At 38.6% G+C, this 23,642-nt stretch overlaps 1 protein-coding gene across 1 annotated transcript in view; it reads right to left on the reverse strand.

The window, feature by feature from the left end:
* The window catches only part of fgf11a (fibroblast growth factor 11a), a 127,652-nt gene extending 113,226 nt beyond the window's left edge, over positions 1–14,426 (reverse strand). Inside the window, exons 1-2 of the mRNA XM_055229258.1 lie at positions 14,234–14,426; positions 5,104–5,108 (exon numbers count right to left, since the gene is read on the reverse strand). Coding sequence (XP_055085233.1) covers positions 5,104–5,108; positions 14,234–14,426 — 198 coding nt within the window. The remainder of the gene's footprint in view (positions 1–5,103; positions 5,109–14,233) is intronic.
* Between the last annotated feature and the right edge of the window lie 9,216 nt (positions 14,427–23,642).

Raw genomic sequence — 23,642 nt, forward strand, 5'->3', positions numbered from 1 at the left:
TTAGCTTACTTGATAAAAACACAGACATTGGTGCCTACAAATTGGAAATTGAACAAGTGGTAAAGTGTTGTGAAGAACACAATCTTGTCTTAAATGTTGACAAAACAAAATAAATGATTTTTGATCCAAGATCTGTTAGTGATCACAGTTTTGTTGCAGTTAAGGGTCAGAATATAGAGCAGGTGACTTCTTACAAGTATTTGGGGGTTTATTTTGACTCTCAACTTAACTGGAGCAAGCATGTAGAATTTGTTTGCTCACGAATCAGTCAGCTCCTCTACTTTTTAAGAAGAGTGAGGGTTTACGGAGTGGACAAAAATGTAATGCTTCTTTTTTATCAAGCATGTATTGATTCTATTATTCGTTATGGGATGTCTACCTGGTTTGGCAACCTATGTGTCAAATTGAAAGCTCAAATCTTAAGCTTGACTAAAAGGGCGAGTAAAATAATTGGCATGGCCCCCTGTCCTCTTCAGGAGATCTTTCAAGAGACACTAGTGAAACTGGGGAGTAAAATATGTAATGACCTGACTCACATCCTCCACAACCAGTTTGAGTTAATGCCCTCAGGAAGAAGGTACAGGGGCCCAACCAGCAGACTAAACAGGTTTAAGCACTCATTTATTCCCCTTTCAATTTCCTTGCTGAACTTGAAGAAATAATGCTCTATTGTATGGCCATCAGGGACTGTGCAATATTATATGCACCCAGGGAATGTGCAATACTCACCTTTACACTTTTAGGCCCCAGGGAATGTGTAAAATATGCTAATTATGGGAATGGTGCAATATTATCAAATGTTGAATGGTTGTTTTTCTTCTGAACTACATTAATTGATGTGTCCACTGTGTCTGTACTGTATGTTATATGTCTCTATATGTGGCATGAGTACCCTTGTTGCAAGACAAATTTCTCCCAAGGGAGACAATAAAGGCTAATCAAATCTAATCTAATCTAACAAGACACTCAACCCATTTTGCACCCAGTGTCTGTGTATACTGGTGTATGACTGTGTGTGAAGAGTGCCTTGAAGGTGGAAAAACGCTATATAAAAATGTGACCATTTACCATATGACACTTCAAAATGTGCTATCGTGACAGGCGTAATTAGCACCCACATTTCTGTTGCTTAGGGGCAGCTGTGGCTACATAGTTGTTTGGAATAGTGAGAGAGAAGTTGAAGCTGAGTAGAGCATAGAGTTGGTTGGATCACTGGTTTGGTGTGAGGCCACAGATCAGCCAGTTCAATGTGCCTGTACTGACACTGCTGCAGTATTGATACAATGCCAATGAGAGTGCCTCAATCACACACACACACACACACCCCCGCACACACACACACCCACCTACACACACGCTCGTCAATACACATACACACACATCAATTGACAATTTGCAGCTGATGTCATCAACATTCCCTGGGAGTGTGAAGGCACTACTCTGTCAAAAGCTTTGTAAGACTTTCATTTGATCTTTATTTTAATACAATAAGACCAGAGAGAGCTCGTTTAGTCAGAACTACAACAGGTGAGATGATTTGTGCTGTTAAACAAGCCTCTCACACATATATTTACAGTCTGTTTGCATTGGCTAACAGTTTTTCAGCTAGTCATTCTCACCTTTTTTGTTGAAAATGAAAAACCTAACTGAGACCATGAAAGCTCACATTAAGCACAGGCTCCTGAAAATGTTGTTTTAATCCATTTTGTACATTTTCTTGAGGGTTCAGACCATCTTAAAACTTTTTTGGTAGTGTTTGCTAATGTGCGCATTGTGTCGCCACAGCAACCGCTGAACATTCCACCATAGGCATAAATGTAGAACATCCACCGCATGATGTTACTGGAAAATGTTAAATACGCACACACATATACCAGATATACAACATGACATTGGAGGCTGAATGTTACTCTAATGTAGAGGCACACACACAGCAGTTTGCACACTGACCAAAGCTACAGCGAGGTTTAAAGCTGGAGTATCCCACTTTTTTCTGTAAAATTTTGTGTTTTCCCCTAACATGTATATTGTAAAAATAGCACTTTGTGACAAAATTAGACGACTCTGCACTGTCTGTGGCTAATAATAAAGTACTTTTATTTCTCGTTAACCAGGAAGCAGCACCACCTCAGTTTCACTTCTCCATCTGAAAAAAATATGCTTTAAAGCAGCATATTGAGGATCTTAATTAAGTGTCAGAGTGTTTATGAGAGCAACAGACGATTTAGACAGATTTAAAATGTGTCTTGCCCCAGTACTGATATATTGTTTTAGCAGCTCTTGAGGTCAAAATAAATCTGCTGTGTACTGTCTGCATCTAATTATAAAGCATTCTACTATGAGATAATCAGTAAGCTGATGTTAGCATGCTAGTTGCTGTTAGCATTACCGTGATGGCATAACTCCACCCTGGCCTCTGAAAATTGTGGAAAGCATTTATAAACTTATTGTGGTGAGCAATTACGATGCTCTGAATGCATAAGGTAAGTGAGGTGTAACTTGGGACCACTGCAAACTGTTTAAATGAACTAGTTTCAAAAAAAGAGGTACAGAGCCTTTTCACAGTTGTTGCTCTGCGCAGGTCACTCTCCTCAGATCCATGTATTGACAGATGAAAATAGTGAGGTGGGGCTAATTGAAGCTAATCTGGTATAATCTGCCAGTGTTTGAGTTGCAGATTTACAACACATCCGTCAATTATCCAGAAAAGGAGACAAGAGGAGGTGGGGACAGTTAGCTTGCAACATCCTCTAGCGTCTAGCCATATTTAACATTTAGAGTGGATCATTCATTACGATGGCTAAATGACTTTGAATTTTAAAATGAGCCTTCTGTTTGTTTTCTTAAATTGCAAAACAGAAATCAGTGTTTTACAATGAGAGATTTATATTAAGCCAGCTGCCTTTTTATTTCAATTATTTTATGCATTACAACTTAAAGACGCTGTACTATGAACAATTGAGTTTTGGAGCTTTCTACCATGTTCCTTCATCAAAAACGTTCCTAAAGAGGTTTTAAATGTCATGCATGCATGTTTGACTATTTTAGCGATCTCTCTTATATAGCGGTTAATATTCCATAGAAGTAAAATACCCTCTCTTTAAAATATGTTTCAACTGATCAGTACCTGGTTGAATGAAGACATCTCATGGTTGTGTACATGTTGTGAGGCAGGCCGCTGGTTCATATCTGGGCAGTGCGTATTGGCGCTGTATGACCTTGCTTTGCGCTGACTGGGCTAGCACTGGGCCTTCATTAGTATGGGTTAGCGCGGGTTAGCGGCTGACAGCGGGGCCGCGTCGGGGTGAGGGGGGTGAGGGGGGGTACAAGGGGGGAGGAGGGGGTCGGGTCGGGACACTTTGCGCACACATCACATCCATCAGCCGGACAGAGGGGGTTAGAGGAGACTTAAGGACACAAGCACACAGCAAAGAGGTCTAAGACAACAAGTCCGTGGTCTGGTTCGAGATCGGGTGACTGAGGCGAAGTTACAAGGGATATATAAGCCTACATGTTAGCAGATACAGGCCGGGGTCACTTGAACTCTCCACAGAATGCATAATAAAATCATTAAATGTCTGGCAGGTGTTTTTTCATGTATTTGTGCAAAAGCAGTTTTTCCACAGTATATTGTGTGAGCAGCTCGTAAGGTCAGAATAAGTCATCTGTGTGCTGTGTGCATGTAACTGCAGAGCATTTTATTGTCCATTTCGGTGAATAATTAGGATGCTCGGAATGCAAGAGGAAAGTGAAAACCATCCCAGCAGGCCCTTTTTACAGTACTTCCTGGCTATATCAGCGTGCCTCAAAAGCCATGACCATCAAATTAATTCTACACGGAGAATTAGCCAAGTCTTGTTAACATAAATTAATATTTAAAATTTACAGATATTTTAAACACACAACCTAACTGAAAAAAATGTGACTTTTAAATAACAAAAACCAAATATATATATATATATATATATATATATATATATATATATATATATATATATATATATATATATATATATATATATATATATATATATATATATATATATATATATATATATATATATATATATATATACATACACACACCGTAAATTTCAGACTATAAGCTGCGACTTTTTTTCCACGCTTTGAACCCTGCGGCCTATACAGCAGTGCGGTTTATTTATAGAATTTTACTGGATAACGGCCCCTGGGGGGCGCTCTCTAGCTGTAAACGTAAAAGTGAGACAGATGTGGGGAAAGATTCTGCTCTGAAGAATTCACTAGTTTTGATTTTGAACGATCATTTTGCGCATCATGAAATGGATATGAGGGGTCGGCAACCTGTAACACGCAAAGAGCCATTTGGACCCACTTTCCACGTAAAATAAAACACTGGGAACCGCAAATACTTTTTGACATCTAAAATGAAGATAACACTGTGTATAATAATAATAATGTAACAGAATAATGTAGGTTTTATTTTTACGGACAAGCCTTCTACACGTAGCAGATAAATATGGCAAAAACAACTTAAGAGCATAAAAAAATACAACTCACCAAACCGCTGCATCAGTGTGAGCCCTGTGCTGATTATGTGATTATGTCTACTCTGCTCTGCAGTTTCTTTAAAAAAAAAAAAAAAAACAAAAAAAAACTCTAAAGGCGTATCGTTTAATCCCAGGTGCTTATTCTCCATGTGCCAAAGCAGTTTTGAAGGTTTCATTGCCTCATTTGCTTTTCCCGCATGTTACGCAGAGCAGACTGTGCGTGAGAGTCACCTGTAGTGACAAACCCAGATTTTAAGTAGGCATTGTCTGTTAAATTTATCTTTCTTTTTCTTGGAGGCCGTAGAGGTCGCTCTTCTGGCTCCTCAGTTGTCCTTTTCCCCTTTATTAAAAAACTCTCCCTTTTCACTCGCTTGTGGCTCTACTTTTGGGCGACATGTCTGATGTGTTATACGTGATACGTCATCGCGGAGACAAGAGCAGATAATAAACTTGCTACAACATCAAATAGATTTCTGTGGCGATTTCCAGCAGGATTTTCATGATACATCTACGGACGAGCTTATTAGTGTGTCATTAGGGATGGGCGAAAGTTGCTCCTGACCCCTGTGCGCACAGCGTCTGAAAATCAGGGCTCTTTACACAGGACTGTGAGCTGTGTCTGTGACTGTGAGACGTAAAATAAGAAAATATAATTTTATTTTAAGATCATAATAATCTTCCAATTTAAACTACAATAAAAAAGAGCTAACACAAATAAAATACACTTCAATTAAATAGTTAAAATGTATTTTCCCAAGCCATGCAGAGCCGCAGTATGAGGCTGAAAGAGGCGCATTCGGCTCCGGAGCCGCGGGTTGCCGACCCTTGAAGTAGAGCCACTGCACGTAAGCTCGGCATCAATGAATCCTACTTGGTCAATGAAAAAAGATGACAAAAGTTTTCAGAGGAAATAAAAGCAGATTTTCTGTGTTGGTGCAGTTTTATTTTCTAAACCTGCAGATGTGTTCATCCCGTTGATGTCGTGTTGGTGCCAATTTTCAGGCACAGTTTAAAAAAAGCGTGTCGGTGCACCGTCTTTCTGTGTAAATATCTCATGTTACAATATGAAAACCTGCGGCTTATATTCAGGTGCGGCTTATATATGTACAAAATTGATTTTCTTTTCAAATTTAGCTGGTGCGGCTTATATTGAGGTGCGCTCTGTAGTCCGAAATTTACAGTATATATATATATATATATATATATATATATATATATATATATATATATATATATATATATATATATATATATATATATATATATATATATATATATATATATATATATTCTTTTTATACAGTTTAGTTCTGTTTCTAGTCTTATTTTAAAAGAAATAATTCACACCTTAATTAGTTGTCTCATTAGCTTTGAGACAAGTCAAATTTCCTTGGGTAATGAACTGCATTTACGTTGTACATAAAATGTGTAACATGTTGTCAGTGATCATCCATCTGTAACCTGCTATCTTTAAAGGGCATATATTTGACTATGTTTTTGTCTTATTTGTCTATTTGTTATAAAGTTTTTTCCTTATCAAAAACATACCCTGAGTTGTGTTTTGTTTCATTCACACATGTTTAACACATAAACCCTGCAAATTTAGGTTGTGTTCTTCTCTCAAGCTGAATCACTCGGTTCCACCTTGTGATGTCATTTGAATAATTTGCAGGCCTATAACTGCCTAATTTTGAAGCTACAGATATCCATTTAGCCTTGTTAAAATGCTCTCATTCTCTGTGCTCCAGCAGACAATGTAGACTTTCTGTCTACAATTTTAACTGAAGAAAAGCTAAAAGAAAAAATAAATAAATTAAAATGCAAGTATTGCAATATATAGCTGTTCAATTTAGCTAACTTTAAAACTGCCACTTAATGACATCACAAGGTGGTATTTTGAACTTGTGAGGCGTAGACAGACTAATAATGCATTACTCAAACATGTGTGAATGAAACAAAACCAGGTATGTTTTCGCTGAGGCAACAGCATTAGAGCATGGCTTAAAACTCACAGGAGTCCGTGTTGCGTAATATGGGACCTTTAAACATTGATTTGTTTTAGTAAGACTTGGCTTAATCCTAATGGTAAATGAATGGGATCGTAGGCATCCAGAACAAGAATCAAATGAATAGTCTTACAGTATAATATAATGAACTGTTACACTATCAATACCTCCTTTGCCTAAATGTATGCAAATATACTCTTGAGTACGCTGGGACCTTCTTGCTGTGAGGCAGAATATAAGATGATGAAAAACTGCTTGGATATGATCACCAATATTCAACACGGAACACCCCCAAAATTATGGATGCATAAAGCCAGCTTTTTCTGTTTTGATACAGAGGTTGATACTTGGCTATAAGTATCTGCCAGTCTCCGATATCAACTGATACTAAGGTAGAGAATGCAACTGTACCTAACTGCAACAGTTAGGTACTCCTCAGTAAGATCCAAAAGGTTTACGACCAAAAGAGTCTGCAAATACAACTACAATTTCACAATTTATCTTTACTCCCAGAACTAGATCAATAAAATCGGCCTTACATCTGCACATTACATAAAGGGCTTACTACACACTGTAAACAGGCACTAGGGACAAATCAGTTTTATTTGGCGTTCACTTCTAGGTCATTTGAGCTCTTTATTTTCCATTATCAGTTCCATTAACCTGTTCAGCTAAGCACATAGAGAAGACTGCAGCACCAGCACTATCAAATACCCTTTTATTACATGTACAAAGCCATTACAAGGGCATATTTACGGCATATGTTATCAACCCCTATGCAAATGACAACATAATAAAGAGTAGTAATATTCCTATCCATAACGGTGTCGTCTTAAAAGATGGTTTACTCCGAGTACATGGAGCCTGGGATACACAATGATGCAGTACTCTGTCAATGTGTATTAGGCATTAATGTGAAGTTGAGATGTAATGAGGAAATTTATACCTAGACATTTTTTTATTTTTTTTTTAAGAGGGGGTATTACATTTCTATAGGCTTTTAACTGCTAACATACAACATATTTAGATCACCATGTTTGCCACACTCTCCGCGCTAAGTCACTCGCCCTTCACAGCGGCATCCCAACACAATCGGCATGCATCCCGTTGATGAAACTACTGCACTTTGCATCAGGTTGTGAAGTTATAGTGTACTGTTTTGCAAGCTGTTTTTGTATGTTTATGGAAAACTGTAGATTACTCAAACATGCATGAATAACATCTAAAACCAGGCATGTTTTTCATGAGGGAACAACGTTATAACATGGTACAAAGCTCCAAAAACTCAATTTTGCATAATACCTCCCATTTAAGGCAATCATATAAGGTGTTCATTCCAAAAGCAATGATCAAAAGTAGTCCATTTATAGTGTTTCAAACTATATTGATAAGTTGATTTACAGTCCTTTTAAGAAATTATAACATTTGTAATATATTCAGTATGTTTTTTTCCCAGTGCAGATGTATTGTAAAATCAAGGTCAAATTAAGACTGCTGTGTATTATCATTTAATTAAGTGTTTTATCCTTTGCAAACCAGGCAGTGCACTGTTACCATGCTATGTTTTTGCCAAACAAATGTAATCACTGTCACTTTTTAGCACAAACTGGAATGTTATTTGACACCAGCATCCAAAATGTATCCACAAAAGTACACTTGCTGTTGTGGTGCTCTGGGCCCTTAGCAGAAACTGTTTTAGACACATCTAATTAGTGCCATTGTAAAGCAAAATTTGACTAAGACTAATGCATTATTATTTTTAAACTCCAAAAGTCTACCAAAGGAGGAGGAGCAGGTCTGTAGGTATTTGTTGTGTTGTAGAGGTCAGCTGTGGCCCGAGGCTGTTGCATAGAGGGACACTGCAGTGGTAAAGAGAAAACCTGCTCAGAAACAAGGGCTTTGGTTTCTACGGAGACTGACATTATGGGATGTCACAAAAGACAAATTAAAGGTCCTATATTGTGTATTATTTAGGCCTTTTTTAACAAATTGTAAGCCCTGTAGCATTAGTATTCAAGTGTTGTAGCATAAAGTAATTTATTACTTTATGCTACTGATAAAAGCAAGTACAGCACATTAGGATGACAATGAGGACTAAAACTGCTAAGATTAAAGAAATAGCTGCTAATTTCATTTTATAATCTGTTCACTGAAATGATTACAAATAGTGTAGTAAGGTGCATAGGCAAAAAAAAAAATAAAAAAATAAAAGTAATACATCCTGGATTACCACCTGATGACATCACAAGGTGGAAGCCTTAACATGTATAATTACTCAAACCTGCTTGGATCCAGGTATGTTTTTGATAAGGATCCAGGTATTTTTGATAAGGAACAAATATTATATAATATAGCTAAAAGCAATAAACATTTCTTGTACCTATTTTTTCTCAGGCATTTCAGTAAAAATTGCTCCAGTCCAGATATATTGTATAGGCAGCTCCTGAGGTCAAAATAAGTCTGCTGTCAATCTGCATCCAATTATAAACCATTTCATTTGCCAATTATCAGAGTGTGCACGCTAGCATGCTAGCTGTTATTAGTTTTACTATGATGAGAAAACTGGGTCTGGTTTCAGAAAGTTGTGAAAAGTGGTGATAAACTCATCACTGCGAATAATGAGGATGCTCCGAATGCATAAGGAAAACAAGTAATAACTGCAAACCGCTTAAAATGAACTAGTTCTATTTTTTACGTTTTTGAATCAGGAATAATTAGGTACAACACCTTTAACCTCTCAGCCTCTCAGCTGAGTTATACAAATGTGTCAAACAGGCACATAGCATATTGTGATGGTTACATAATATTGATTTCCCAGTGATCTCTCTGTTCTGGGGTCATTGGAGCTAATTCCTGGGTGGTTAGCATGTTTGCGATAGGCTACACATTCAGCTAGCACAGCAACGACCTTGTGACTGCTGTTAATATGTCATTTATGCTTCTATAGGTGTAACGGCTTGTCAACACTATATTTAAAGTCATCAATAATGAAGAGAAAGGGGATGTGCCAGCAGGCCATGTGAGTCTTCTTACCTGGGTGCCTGAGGTAAGAAGACTCACATGGGCCATCCTCTGATGTAAATTAATAAAGGGGTATTTGTTTGATCTGAACGATGGTGGTTTGAATTCCGCTCTCGACATGAAACATCATTGGTTGACCAGGTCAGATCCATTTACCCACAGGTTGACACTGCAATTCTTGCTCCCACAGATCAATACTGTCATTGTGTCCTTGGGCAAGACACTCAACTCACCATGTCCCCAGTGCCTGCATGTGTGCGTGAATGGGTGAGTGGTTCCTTGATGTAAAGCGGTTTGAGTGCCTTGAAGGTGAAAAAGCACTATATAAAATGACTATGAGTCTGTTGACAACTAATACAAGAATCACACTTCAGAACATGTTTGTACAGATCTAAGCTACAGGGCTAGCAATTTTATGCAGAATAAGCCAGAAGATTTTGTTGTTTGTTGAGGAAATTATTGTACTTAAAAATGGCAGCCTTTGCCATTCACCAATTGCATTGATTCAAATTGTGATTTCAATTTGATTGTGATTCTTCTTGCAGCTATACTTGCTTTTTTTTTTTTTTTTTTTATTTAATTAAGATAAACATTACATGTTACTTTTTACATATTTTCACAGTCACAGAGCCTGCTATCACCTTAAACCAATAACTTCTTAAGGCATTCATATACACTTCCTGCTTCAGTTATTGTTATCCATCCATGCTGCTAAAATGCTTATTAAACTGATTGAGACAAAGTATTCTGAAAGATAAATCCAAAAACTAGTTTGATCATTTAACCTGTGTAATATGGTATTGCTTCTGAAACTCTGCCACCAGATCTAATCCAGATCCATAAATAGGATTAACAAGGTCTAAACCAGCACTAAACAAGATGAAACCAGGGTTAAACCAGGTCTCAGGTAGGACAAAACCATGGCTTACATCATTCTCAACAAATAACTAGGAAGGATCTAATAAAGAATGTAGAATTTTAAAACATAAGACACAACACAAACACAAGAACAACTCCTGGATTATCACTTGATGCCATCATGAGATGAAAGTAACCATCTGGGTAATGGTAAATGGTCAAGGACAACGGCTGTATCCATCTGTGGAAGCTGGAATTGCACTGCCAACCTGTGGGTCAGTGCACTCAACCAGTGATGTTTAATTCGAGAGCGGGATTCGAACTGCCAACCTTCTGACCATCTGATCAGTGGACAAACACTCTTCTAACTGAGCTACTGGCGCCCATTTTGAGAACTACGCAAACCTGCTTGGGTCTAGGTATGTTTTTGATATTTTTTTGGTAAGTAACAAACATAATAATATGGCTAGAAGCTTTAAAAAATTCTTATACTCAGTTTTTTCCCCACATATTTGAACAAAACACTTCTTCCTCAGTAGATATGTATTATATAAGCAGCTTTTGAGGTCAAAGTAAGTCAGCTGTGTACTGTCTACATCTAATTATAAAGTCATAAAATCAGGGGGTGTGAGTTAGTATGCTAGATGTTGTGAGCTTTACCTGTGCTAAACCAGGTCTGAAGTAGGACAGACTCATGACTTGCACAGTCCACAAAGTGAAAACTCGAAGGAGAGTGCAAAGAAAACTGAGTACCACCATAACCCATCCGTTCCGCAGCTTGCTCTATCGAACCACCGCTGCATTGTATCTACCGCAAAAGTATACATCAACTTCCCCCATTTACACACAATCATCCAGCTAAATTGCCCGCATATTTCACCAGGTACACTTTACAAAACCCAAATTAACTACTCCAAATCTTCCGTTCCTCTTGCTTCCCTCCATCCGGCAGACCCACTCATCATGTTTACTGATCACTTCGCACAAATCAAGCATCTCATTTAAGCCCCAGATCAATAACCTGGCAATTACAGTTAACATACAGGCCCTCGCTCCTGCCAGCAACGCCAAGCTGCGAGAACACGGCCGAAGGGGTGTGTGTGTGTGAGGTGTGTGTGGGGGGGGGGGTGGGGGGGGCACACATCAGTAATGGCTCCTCTTGACATTTTTACTGCGCTGTAAATCACAGTCGCGGATGAGCCAAGTTTGCTCCGGGATTACTGCCCCGTGTGAGAGGCGCCGCAGGCTGAAAAAAGAGTCATCAACGCGGGGACGGAGACGCGCTGCCGGCCTCTGCAGTGGGAGCCAAGGGTGAAGCTAAAGAATAGCGCTATGGGTTAGGCTGAGGTCTGTTTTTAGCTGGTGTTGTTTTAGAGTAGATAGCTAATTAGGATTTAGTATGTTTATTAGCCAGACAGCTTGAAACGTGTAAGTAGCTTCAAGAGTGTTAGTCTAAACAATAAAAAGACCAAGTATATTACAAGTTGATTAGATAATGGCCGCTAGAAATGCAATGTTGATTGTAAGTCAGCCTTGTTGTAATACAATTTGCTCACAGCTAATGAAGGTGCCCTGTGAAGACATAACTGCATAAGGTGTCTATCCACACCACATCAATCTTTTGGCTAAACTTGGACAAAACGTCATACTAAAACTGGACTAAACCAGGAGTAGAAAAGGACTAAACAGGGCTATATTTTACATCAGGACTAAACTGGACTCAAACCAGGACCAAAACAGGTCAATATGAACATGCTGTAAGACAGAGCATAGGACTGGTTGCGTTAGAAATTGCACAAGGCTTAGAACACATCAAATAACTTACAAATTGTTTAATTATCTTCTTTCTCTGTTTTAAAAATGCCTTCTTCAAATGCTCTCTGAATTCATTTATCCTTCAATCAACCAACTGTCTTTAAAGAGGGGTATATTACTTCTATGGGGTATTAACTACTAACACATAACCTAGATCACCATGTTACCTGTTATTGTTTTGAAAATACTATATTCATCGAAAACAATGTAAAAACATGTTTCACTTTTGGTTTTGCAACTCCCCTCTCTTTGCTTTAAAAAGGGAACAACATTATAACATGGCAGAAAAGCAAAAAAATTGAATCTATATTGCATAACACCTCCTCGTTAAGAGTTAAAATGTTGTATTTCCATGTTTTATGCTCAACGTTGCATGCTTCAGAATTCCTTACCCACTTCTCACAGTCAAGTAATCATCAAAGTAGGCCAACCAGCAACTAAAGAAGTAGGCTTAAGTGACCGCTCATGTATTACCATTGGCTGATAAGACAGGTGTAGAATACACTTGCAGACATGGTTTCAGATAGCGTCTCACATTTTAGGTTAATTATTGTTGTCTTGCCATGATATCAAGTAACTACAGTTTCAAAGTACTTCAATGCTCATTTCAATGTTTTTCTACTTAAAGTGCACTCATTGATGTAGTCCTGTAGTAAACTCATGTCACCTTTACCAACTCCATATACAACTCCATATACAATATAAGCCTGTCCAGGGGCGTAGCGAGGATTTTTTTTTTTTTTTTTTACGGACGGGGGGCAGCAAAGGCCAGTTAAGTTTCTGTGGTGGAACTCAAACATGAATAAAACTTAAGTTGCCTGAGCAATAAAATGAATTGAATAGCAAATATAAATGTAAAATGTGATTGAAGGCACATTGCACTATCTATAGTATTATATTTATCCAAATAAATGCACCAATAAAGATTAATAATACCAATATCAAATGGCAAATGCCTGCAGCTGGTACAGTTAATGTGTAAGAGAATTCCAGGAAAAAAGGCAAACACAAATAAAATACATCAATTGTGCGAGCCAAAATGGTTTCAGAAATGCGTCTATCAGTTTATAAAGAATTTTTTGACAAAAAAAAAAAAAAAAAAAGATCAATAATTTAAGGAAATGTACAATTTCAAAGTGCCAGGTAAATAGTGTTGTTTAACGATATATTTCCTTTCTGCTGCGATTCACTGTTAATCTGATGTGGAATCAGACCAACCCTTCATATTCCCACTGTACTTGTACTTAAAACTGACCCAAGATCAGTAGTAAACAGCCCTGTGATTGGACACGTGAGGAGCTATGCACATGTGCTCTGATGTTTGATTGGTCAACACCGACAGGTACTCACTGTGCTTACCAAAACACTTCAAGGTAGAGGCGCTTATGTTATGCACATGCTTTCATTATCTTGTTTATTATTCTCTAAAAGGGAAAGTAGCACTTGCCAGTGGAGAGAGTTGCATATGTTTACTGTGAATTGTTTTTATGGAAAAAATGAGGTGTCAGGCTAAACTCTACTCTACAGGTTCGTGTCAAGACTGGGATCAATAAGACTAACAGTAACGCAGTAAGTACCATGGTTTAATCTTAGCATTTAAGTCCTTTGTGAGCTCTTTATGTGATGTTTTGTGCTGTTAGACCTGGATATGCTTATATGTTGTTCAAGTAGCTCATAGTGTGAGCCCAGTGCTGGTTCATGGTGGTGGAGCTTGTTACAGAGCTGTGCCCTGACCTCGTGTGTGTTGTTTCAGCTGCATCCAGAGTCCGAGTCCCCATGCCACCAGGTAACTATGCCACTGGGCCTGTCTAGTGCAACTTGCAACTCAAAGCAGTTATAGTAAAGTAGTATTACGTTATTCCCAAAAGTATTCAATTCAAGATTTATCCATTCTAATTTGATTTTCAATTCATCAATTAATATTTGGGTATGAAAAAAACAAAGTACAAGACCAGCAAATGATAAAAGAGGATAGAAACTCCAAAAAATAAGTTTTGGACTCACCTGGCCTTTTCTCCATCTTCCTGCCTCGACTGCCACATAACCGCACCTTGGATATCAAAATTAGAATCTGCTTCTGGCACAGGGACTTGTTGCTTTTGGGGCAGGGCTTGCGCTTGCTGGCGATCTGCCGGTTCTGCTGAGGGTCCTTCACCTCGCGGCGCTGACGGATGAGCGAGCTGGCGAGAGCGGCCATCTTGGCGACCCTCTTGCCCTGTCACCGGTCTCGGGTGGCTCGGTGACGCCCGGGTGTCGGGGGGTACTGTGGGCCACCCCCCTGCCCACTTGCCCAGGGCGATGAGGGGGCAAAGCTGGGCGAGGGTTACGAGGCGTAGGGCGCAAAGTTCTAGGCTGTTGAGGATAGCAATGGTGAATTTCGCCAACAAGCAACCTATTGTAGTGTTTTTTTCGTTTTCACGAAATGTCTTTTTTTTTCTTGGAGTACGTCACTATTGTTATGTCAGAACATCAAGGCAGATTCTACTTGAATTGAAGTTTGGAAATCTTGAAAAAACTCTTCTCTTCTCCAGATTAAAGTCTTTAGTTGTCACAAAGGTAAGTCACAGCTTCTCAGTCAAGACAAACTACTCCAAACAAATTCTTCACAGTGCAATCCACCTCTTTCTGATTGCAAGGGATCGAATCCCATGTACAAATCTGGCAAAGTTACCCAAATCCAGAAAAAAGCAACATCGCACCCATTGTCGCATACCCATCCCGTATCGAGATGAGGTCCATTTACCCCGGCAAGTCTGGCAAAACCGGGTACTGGATGTCCCAGTAACAACTCTATGTGTCACTGATGGGGCACACTGCGGTTCCCTCCTTCTACCCTGCCCCCCCCCCACTACCTGGGACGCGTCTCCGGGACAGTCCTGGAGTACTTCAAGAAGAGAAAGAGCGACCACCAACCTGAGGTATCTGGACAGGACGTTGTACGAGCTGGTTCTCTCCTTATCTCCCCTGGCATCACCCTTTTTTCCTGTTCGCACCCACACCCTGAGATGTATCAACGAATCCTCTTGACACAAAAAAAATCCCTAAAAGGCAGAGGTGACATTCATGGAGAAGAAGACAGAGACGGGATCGGACAAGACGTGTCAAAGGAGGTAGAGAGTATTCTATCCCACGTATCGTTTCATGTCTTCAACTCTTCTTCCTTCCCTGTGAGCAGCGCACTACAGCACAGCCAAGCGCGGAGCTGGTGTGCCCTTCACAGGAGCATGCCGGTGAACGAGCGATGAATGAATGGAGCGGGCAAGAGGGAGAGAGGGAGGGTGAGGAGGAGGAGAGACGGGAGGGGAGGAGGGAGTCCGAAGCAGGTAGCGGACAGACTCTCGGAGGTAAAGAGGTAGCAGCTTGCTTGATATTCACTGGTAAAATGGAAGAAAATTACAAGTGGTCTGGTTTATTCAGGCTGGAGAAGAGGCAAGTGTGTCCCAGCGAAGGCAGCTCGGAGCGGGGACACGTGTTGTAGGGAGAGGGGGGTTACGGTGGTGGCTGTGTGACTAGCCTGTTCACAGTGCATTACGGAGCAGAGGGGACAGCGTGCTACATATACTCTCTCTCTCACACACACACACTCGTTCACCCCTCCCGCCTGCTACTCCGAGCCCTCCCCTCCTTCACTGTCTCCTCCCCCTCTCCCACCCCCCCAGTGTCACTTAGACCCCTCCCTCCTCGCCTGTCATTCACACACACTGCTCACTGGACTCCTCACATGCTGCCCTGGTAAGAACATGTATGTAATTGGTCTTCTCATGTTTCGCTGTTCAATTGTTTAATACCTCATACCAATGCCTGTTCAATACCTCATACCTGCATCATTTATATGTGTAGTTTTTTGGCTAACCTCTATCTGAATTTTGCAATATACTTAAGATAAATTATGTAACTTCTCCTAACACATAAAAGGCAGTGTTATGTTATGATAAAAAATTACCCCAATACATCAACATCAGCACCATAAAAGTCATTGGGTTGGTTATTTAACAAAACGCCCCCTAGCACCTAATCCATATTCAAAACTACATTTACAACTTAATGTTCTGCCTGACCCAACCATCTTTATCCTGGCTAGGTAAGGGAAATGGTGATGCTACAATTCTTTATATCAATATGATGCAAAGTACTTTTGGGGGATTTTTTTCTGATGCAGATATTGATACTTGATACCTTATGGGTGAAGTTGATTTAGTAACTATATCTACAAAAGGATTTCAAGTAGGGTCTAAAGGACAAACGGAGTGATTGGCAACGATGGGTCAGTCCAAAATGCTGTTGCTGGATGTATTTTGACAAAAAACAAAGAAATGACCTTCCCATGTCTAAAATTGACATTAAGCCTTTACATTTGCATATGCTAAATAGTAGTGATCTTTGGTTGACAGTTTTGATACTCATATATGTGTTGGTACCTAATACTGATAGAAGATAGAAGCTGAAGTTAGCATAGTTGAATCCCTGCAAAACCAAGTTAACAGTAGCTCAATTAGTAGAAATTAATCATGGCATACTGCTGTTGTGTCCTTGAGCAAGGCCCTATATTTAGATTGCTAAAAATCCGAATGTCACTGTATTATTGTGATTTTAGGGTAGGTTACTTTTTTGTAGGAATAATATTTTTCACTAGCCCTGAACCCATTACTATTGCTGCTGTCATATTCCAAAAAGAAGAATAATAAGAAGAAATTGACTTGACTTGAAAGATTATGGTCTATGAGGCTGCCTCTGCTATTTTAGCTTGCTACTACAAAACAACACATTTAGGAAAAGAAGCTTGAAACCAAAAAAATCTTATATCCGTATACGATTTTATTTATTTTTTTCACTAATGAGCAACATATGAACCCTTGATTAAAGATATTAACATGAAACATCACATTTTAATGAATTGCAGTACAACCACTGTAAAGTATATATATGTGAAGTTTAGCTCAATAATTTACAGCTCAGTGAATTAAGAATTGTGCTTTCTTTTTTTTTCTTTTTTTTTGTTGTTGTTGTTTTGTTTTTTTTTTTGTTTTTTTTTATAATATACTCTTAATATAAGCTGTTAGGATAATCAGATTTTTCCTTTTTTGATAATTTGATGATCTATTTTGATTATTTGTTTTGTTTTCCTCCTGAGTCTGACTCTCCTCTTACTTTTGACCTTATTCCGCCCTGCACACTTTTGTCATAAATGCTTCTAAAACACATTTTCTTTGCGATGGCACTTCCGGTTAAGTGGGAGTCCTATTAATTTCAATGGAGAATTGGAGAAAAGTTTTGCAGCTAAAATCTGATATAAAGTTGTTTGCTGTTGGCTGTGTAAAATGTTCAGTGTTCATTTGCACCAACAAGCTCTGCGGTCTGTATAGAACTGATTTACTGTCAAGATCTGCAGCACCCTACAAAATAATACAACCCCAAAATGATAGTGGTGCCTGTGTCCGCGCTGCTGAACATACATTATTAATAGGATTGAGATCAGGTTTTGTGATGGTTACTCCAAAACATTTACTTTGTTATCAGTAAGCCACTTTGTAACCAGTTTGGCAGCATGCTTTGGGTCATTGTCCATTTGGAAGACCCATTTGCACCCAAGCTTTAACTTCCTGGCTGATGTCTTGAGATGTTGCTTCAGTATTTCCATAAAATGTTCTTTCCTCATGATGCCATCTATATTGTGAAGCGCACCAAAGCAACCCCACAACATGATGCTGGCACCCCCGTATTTCACAGCTGGGATGATGTTCTCAGGCAAGTTTTCCCCTTTTTCCTCCAAATGTAACGCTCATTATGGCCAAACAGTTAAATTTTGGATTCATCAGACCACAGGACATGTCTCCAAAAATTAAGGTCTTTGTCCCTGTGTGCCTTTGCAAACTGTTTCTTTTGGAGTAATGGCTTCTTCCTAGCAGAATGGCCTTTCAGCCCACATCGGTACAGTACTTGTTTCACTGTAATGACTTCACAAGGTCTTTAGGGTGTAGGGCCTATTGCTTCTGAAGCCCATTGACTCAATGTTGACAAAGGCAGCGCGATGCGCTCATGTCTCCAAACACACTCCTGGCATCGAGCCCTATTTAAGCCATATTTATTACTGCTAAAATGAATGGAAATCAATGAGAGTCAATGGGCGACCCCGATGTAATGGCGAATGATGAGCACGTTGATAACAAAGCCAGTGTTTTCAAATGTCAATATTTGTTCATATTTGCACATAAAAAGTCCAATTTAGTCAGTTGTAACATTTTCTGGCCTAAACCTACTCATTGTGAACGAAACAAAATTGGTCTGATAGCGCTCCCTACAGAATAACAAGTAAATTTGTATGGGGGACCAAAAATCAGACCCATGTCATTTTTTTTTTTTTGCCATGATGACGCGCCAAACTGCCAATGTTATCCTAATGGGAATGCTCCCAAATTTTCCAATTCACCAGAAAAATATTATGTTCATGGAATAATGTGAAATTTGGCACCATGACTCTTCATGTCAACCCAATCAAAAAGTCAATTGGACCCATGTCATTTCACTGGGTTGCCATGGCGATGCATGAAAAAGCCCAGGTTCTCCTAATTGGAAATTTTACAAATTTTTGTAAATTTCAAAGTTTTATAACTACTTATTAGCTTCAATGAGGAGTGTGAAATTTGGCACAGTGACTCTTCAGGTCGTCTTTGTCAAAACAGTCAGAGGGACCAAGTTTGTATATTGCATGGTATTGCCATGGCGATGCCTGGAAAAACCCATGTTTTTGCATTTTGTGCATCAGCACTTCCAATGTCTTGACTTTGTTTGGTGATAAGTGCAGCCCAAAGCCCCAATGAGTCCCCAGTGAGTGCTGGGTCGGCCAAGTGTGACGCGTGGCTCTTGAGGGCCGTTCTTGCGGCTTTAATTGTTTATTTATTCTTTCTCCTTTCTCCTTTTATTCTTTGAACAGGAATTTGACCCCCTGAACTCACAAACACTCACAAAATTTTGCCCAAAATTTTACTTTTTATATGTTACATAATTAGGCATAAAAAATGGCGCAACAGCACTACCTGCAAAAGTCAAAATACATTGCATCAGTGGGAAAGGTCCCAATGTCAACTTTGTCTTAGAAATTCGGTACACACGTTCGTCAAGTTATTCTAAACAAAAAATATTATTATGGCCACGCCCCCCAACAAACCAGAAGTCGGCCATGTTGGATTAAAAATTCCAAAATGCAAAGTCACCATTTTCACTGACGTCACATTTTCAGAATCAGAATCAAAATCACTTTTATTGATCCTCGAGGGGAAATTCTCTTCGTTACAGATGCCACCGACCACAAAATAGAAAAATTAAAAATAAGTAGCGTCATAATAATTCACAGTGTTAAAAACAATAAGAATAAAATAGAGTCAATAAATAATTAAATATTATTAATCAACTCCTCTAAGTGGGCTTCACCTGCAGGGCTGAAAATCACTGTACATCATCTAGACAAGTGGGGCATCAAAGTTATCCAATTTTTCTTAATATCTATCATGGTTTGTCTGTGGCAAAGCTGCAAAATACCATCTGAATTTTTGCAGTTTTCAAATGTCTAAATTTGCTCACATTTGCACATACTAAGTCCGACTGGGCTCAATTTGAAAAGAGTTGTAAAACATTCTGGCCTAAACCTAGTCATTGTGAAAGAAACAAAATTGGCGCAATAGCGCCCTCAACAGAATAACAAATACATTTGTATGGAGGGATGAAAATTTTGTTTACCCAAATGTTACAAAATTTGACACAAATTTCCATTGGGTTATCCCAATCAATAAAGTCAATCAAACCTATGTCGTTTTTTGCACCATGTTGCCAAGGCCATGTGTCAAAATGCCCATGTTATCCAAATAGGAGTGAGAAAAATATTAGTATCATGGAATAGTGTGAAATTAGGGACAATTGTTCTTCATGTCATTCCAATCTAAAAAGTCAATTGGACCCATATCATATCTTTCACTGGGTTGCCATGGCAATGTGTGAAAGAGCCCATGGTATCCTAATAGGAAAATATCCAAATTTACCAACATTTCAAAGTCTTAGAAAAACTTATTAGCTTCATTGAAGAACGTGGAATTTGGCACAGTCATTCTTCAGGTCATCCTCATCGAAAAATTCTAGTGTTATTGCATTTTGTGAATCAACGATTCCAATATGTGTAGACTGGTGACAAACACAGCCCAAAGCTACAAGAAAACACAGGCAAATGGTGCGTTAGCACCACCCTCAGGGAGTGCCGGGTTGCCTGAGTGCGAAGCACAGACCATGAGGGCTGTTTGATGCTGTTTGTGGCTTTAATTTGCTTTTATTCCTGCACATTGAGCGGTATGATGGCTGGATATTCCCATGGCATTTATACTTGTGCGTAATTGTTTGAACAGATGAACATAGCACCTTCAGACATCTGGAAGTCTGGAAACCAGACTTTCATAAGTTCACAATTCTCTTCCTGATATCTTGGCTGATTCTTTTTGACTTTCCCATGATGTTACACAAAGAAGCAGTGTGTTTCAGATGTGCCTTCAAATACATCCATAGGTGTGTCTCTAATTAACTCAAATGTTGTCAATAAACCTCTCAGAAGCTTCCAAGACATGACATCATCATCTGGGTTTTCCCAAATTGCTTAAAGGCATAGTGATCTTACTGTATGTAAACATCTGACTTCTGAAGAAAGTAATGAAACATTGAAAAAAAAAAAAAAAAAAAAAAAAAAAAATCCTTCTATCACCCCTAATACTGACACACAAGTGAGTCAAGAATGGACAAAACTACTCACTCTTTTCACCATTTTATTTATGCTAACCATACCAACCCAGGTGTGTCTCAGTTTTTAATTTTGAAAATCTGGTCACGCTACCCTAACCTATACCTTTTAGAACAGAAAACAATCCTTCACCAGAGAATTTTATATAACCATTCCATACAGTTCTATTTACACTTCCATCATCCCCACAATCTGTGCTGTGAGTGGTCTTGTCTTGCTCCCATGCTGCCAGCGCCCTGCTCTCACTTGTGACAGGAACATATAGTCTCTATGACAGTACCGACCTCTCATACTACCCTTCACATCATACATACATCTGCTAATACGATGCCACCGCCAAACAACCATGCTACGCTAACCAAACCCCAACCTGTCAGAGGAGCAGAGGGGCTGTAAACACGCCAGACATCCCCAGGGCCTGTCCCGGTTAATAAAGACGAGAATAAATAACACAGATACGATAGGAGCGCAGCCAGCAAGAGCTATGTAATAAATTGGCTGGTTGTTTTGTTACTAGGCCTGCAGTTGACTAAAGAAATCCTTGGCCAACTAAAGACATGTCCTGACGGTCGATTAGTCAAATAAAATGGCGGTGTGGCAAAAACCCTCAAAACTATTACATGTCTCTGCACTCACAAGACTACACCTGGAAGGGAATTTATGCAAAACAACTATTTATACAAGTAGAAAACAATGTATTTATATAAAAACAGTTTACATTACGGAATTCTGACTTTAAGCTGCCTTATTACATAGAAATATATATATATATATATATATATATATATATATATATATATATATATATATATATATATATATATATATATATATATATATATATATATATATATATATATATATATATATATATATACCAGGTCTTCAGCGAACTCTCACTCACTCCTATCTGATGTTGTCCCATATGTCCTACATTTGTCCTTCTGTATTTTTATGCCAATACTATCCTCCACATTATAACAATTTCAGTTTAGATACATTGTCCTCAGTTTTCCTCCATCTTTTTAAAATCCAAACTAACTTTTTGAATGAAACACGGATTATGATAGTATATATAATAGTACCTGTGGTAAATATGTATCATAGATTTACACTAATTAAGTAGCAGTTTGTGGGGAAAAAAAAGAGAAGTAAAGTACCAAAATGCAGGAAGTAGCAGTGTATACCGCTGCCTATGTCATCAAAATGAGGAAATTCCATCCAAAATGTACACAAAAGAAGGCATTTTTCTAACAGCTCAGCATTAATTTAACAAAGTAGAGGTTTTGTCATTTACTTTTATTAGTCTAATTATAACTATTGTGTAATTTGGTCAAGTTTTTGTCCTTGTAATGGTTGCTAGAATTGCCTCTACATATTTCATATCGTATCTGCTGTCCATGTCTAACCAGGAAATAAATTGATAAACTCCTTCAAAATAAATAAAACTAGGCAAGATTTGTTGTAAAATCTTAAATATATTGACTGTGTTTTAGTGAAAATACTCATCTACCCTGCCATATGCAATTTTAAGTTCTGTATTACGCTGAGTTCTGATGTATGTTATAATGTTGTTTCAAAACGTACCTGGAGTTGTGATTTGTTTCATTCACACATGTTTAACACACAAAACCTACATATTTAGGCTGAGTTCTTCCCTCAAAAAGAAAACACTCTGTTCCACCTTGTGATGTAATGTGGTAATACAAGAAGTACTCCACTGTTTGTTTGTTTTTTAAACCTCCACTAGAATAATTTTGATAATTTCAGCCCTGGAATCTCTACTGAACTAAAGGTCAAAGGTAGATGTTAACTTGAAAACTCCTGCTTCATGACATTATGTGTGAATGAAACAAAACATAACTCTTTGTATGTTTTTGTGGAGGTAACAACATTATAACAAGAGTCAATTTTATGTAATATAGTTCATATATAATGTGATTCACTGTAACACTGTCTTTGCCATTAAAGTAAAGCATATGACAGGTTAAACTAAACATTTCACCAAAACATAGTTAACATTAGACATCCCCATAGCCTGTCCGGGTTAATAAAGACGACAATAAATAACTCAAATACGATAGGACCACAGCCAGCAAAAGCTACGGAGGCCGGCATCAAATCCAGTCTTGAAATTTAATCTAGGGAGAGTGCCGGGATCGCTTCTGACTGAAGCTGACATGACCGTGTATTTTAATGTTGGACGACGTTCAAGTTTTTTTGGAACACTGTGAAATGTATTCGTGCTTGGATCCGAACAACGCCAAGTTCTGCACCGAGGTAAACTTTTGCATTAGCCTGTGGTCGCTCGAGATGGAATTGGATTGAATTAGAAAGTCAAATGTTGGGGTAGAAAGTGAAGTGTTTTTGAGATGAGCTATAAATGGATACACCAGGTTGTCATTGGAGTTCACAATAACACTTATTGGTGGGAAGCAACCTCACACACTGCCGATGTAATTCCTCTCTGTTACAGGAGTGTTCCATGGTAGAAAACGTGTTAAGGTAGTAGCTAAGGTAGTCATATGGAGAACGTTCCAACTGCCATCGAGAAGTTATTTTCAAAGAAGTTTGAGGTTAACATGCTTTGTTTTGTTTGACTACGTTAAAATGACAGTGAAAATTACTAGAGCTTCA

Source organism: Periophthalmus magnuspinnatus, chromosome 18 (assembly GCF_009829125.3).
Source record: "Periophthalmus magnuspinnatus isolate fPerMag1 chromosome 18, fPerMag1.2.pri, whole genome shotgun sequence".
NCBI classification, from domain to species: Eukaryota; Metazoa; Chordata; class Actinopteri; order Gobiiformes; family Gobiidae; genus Periophthalmus; species Periophthalmus magnuspinnatus.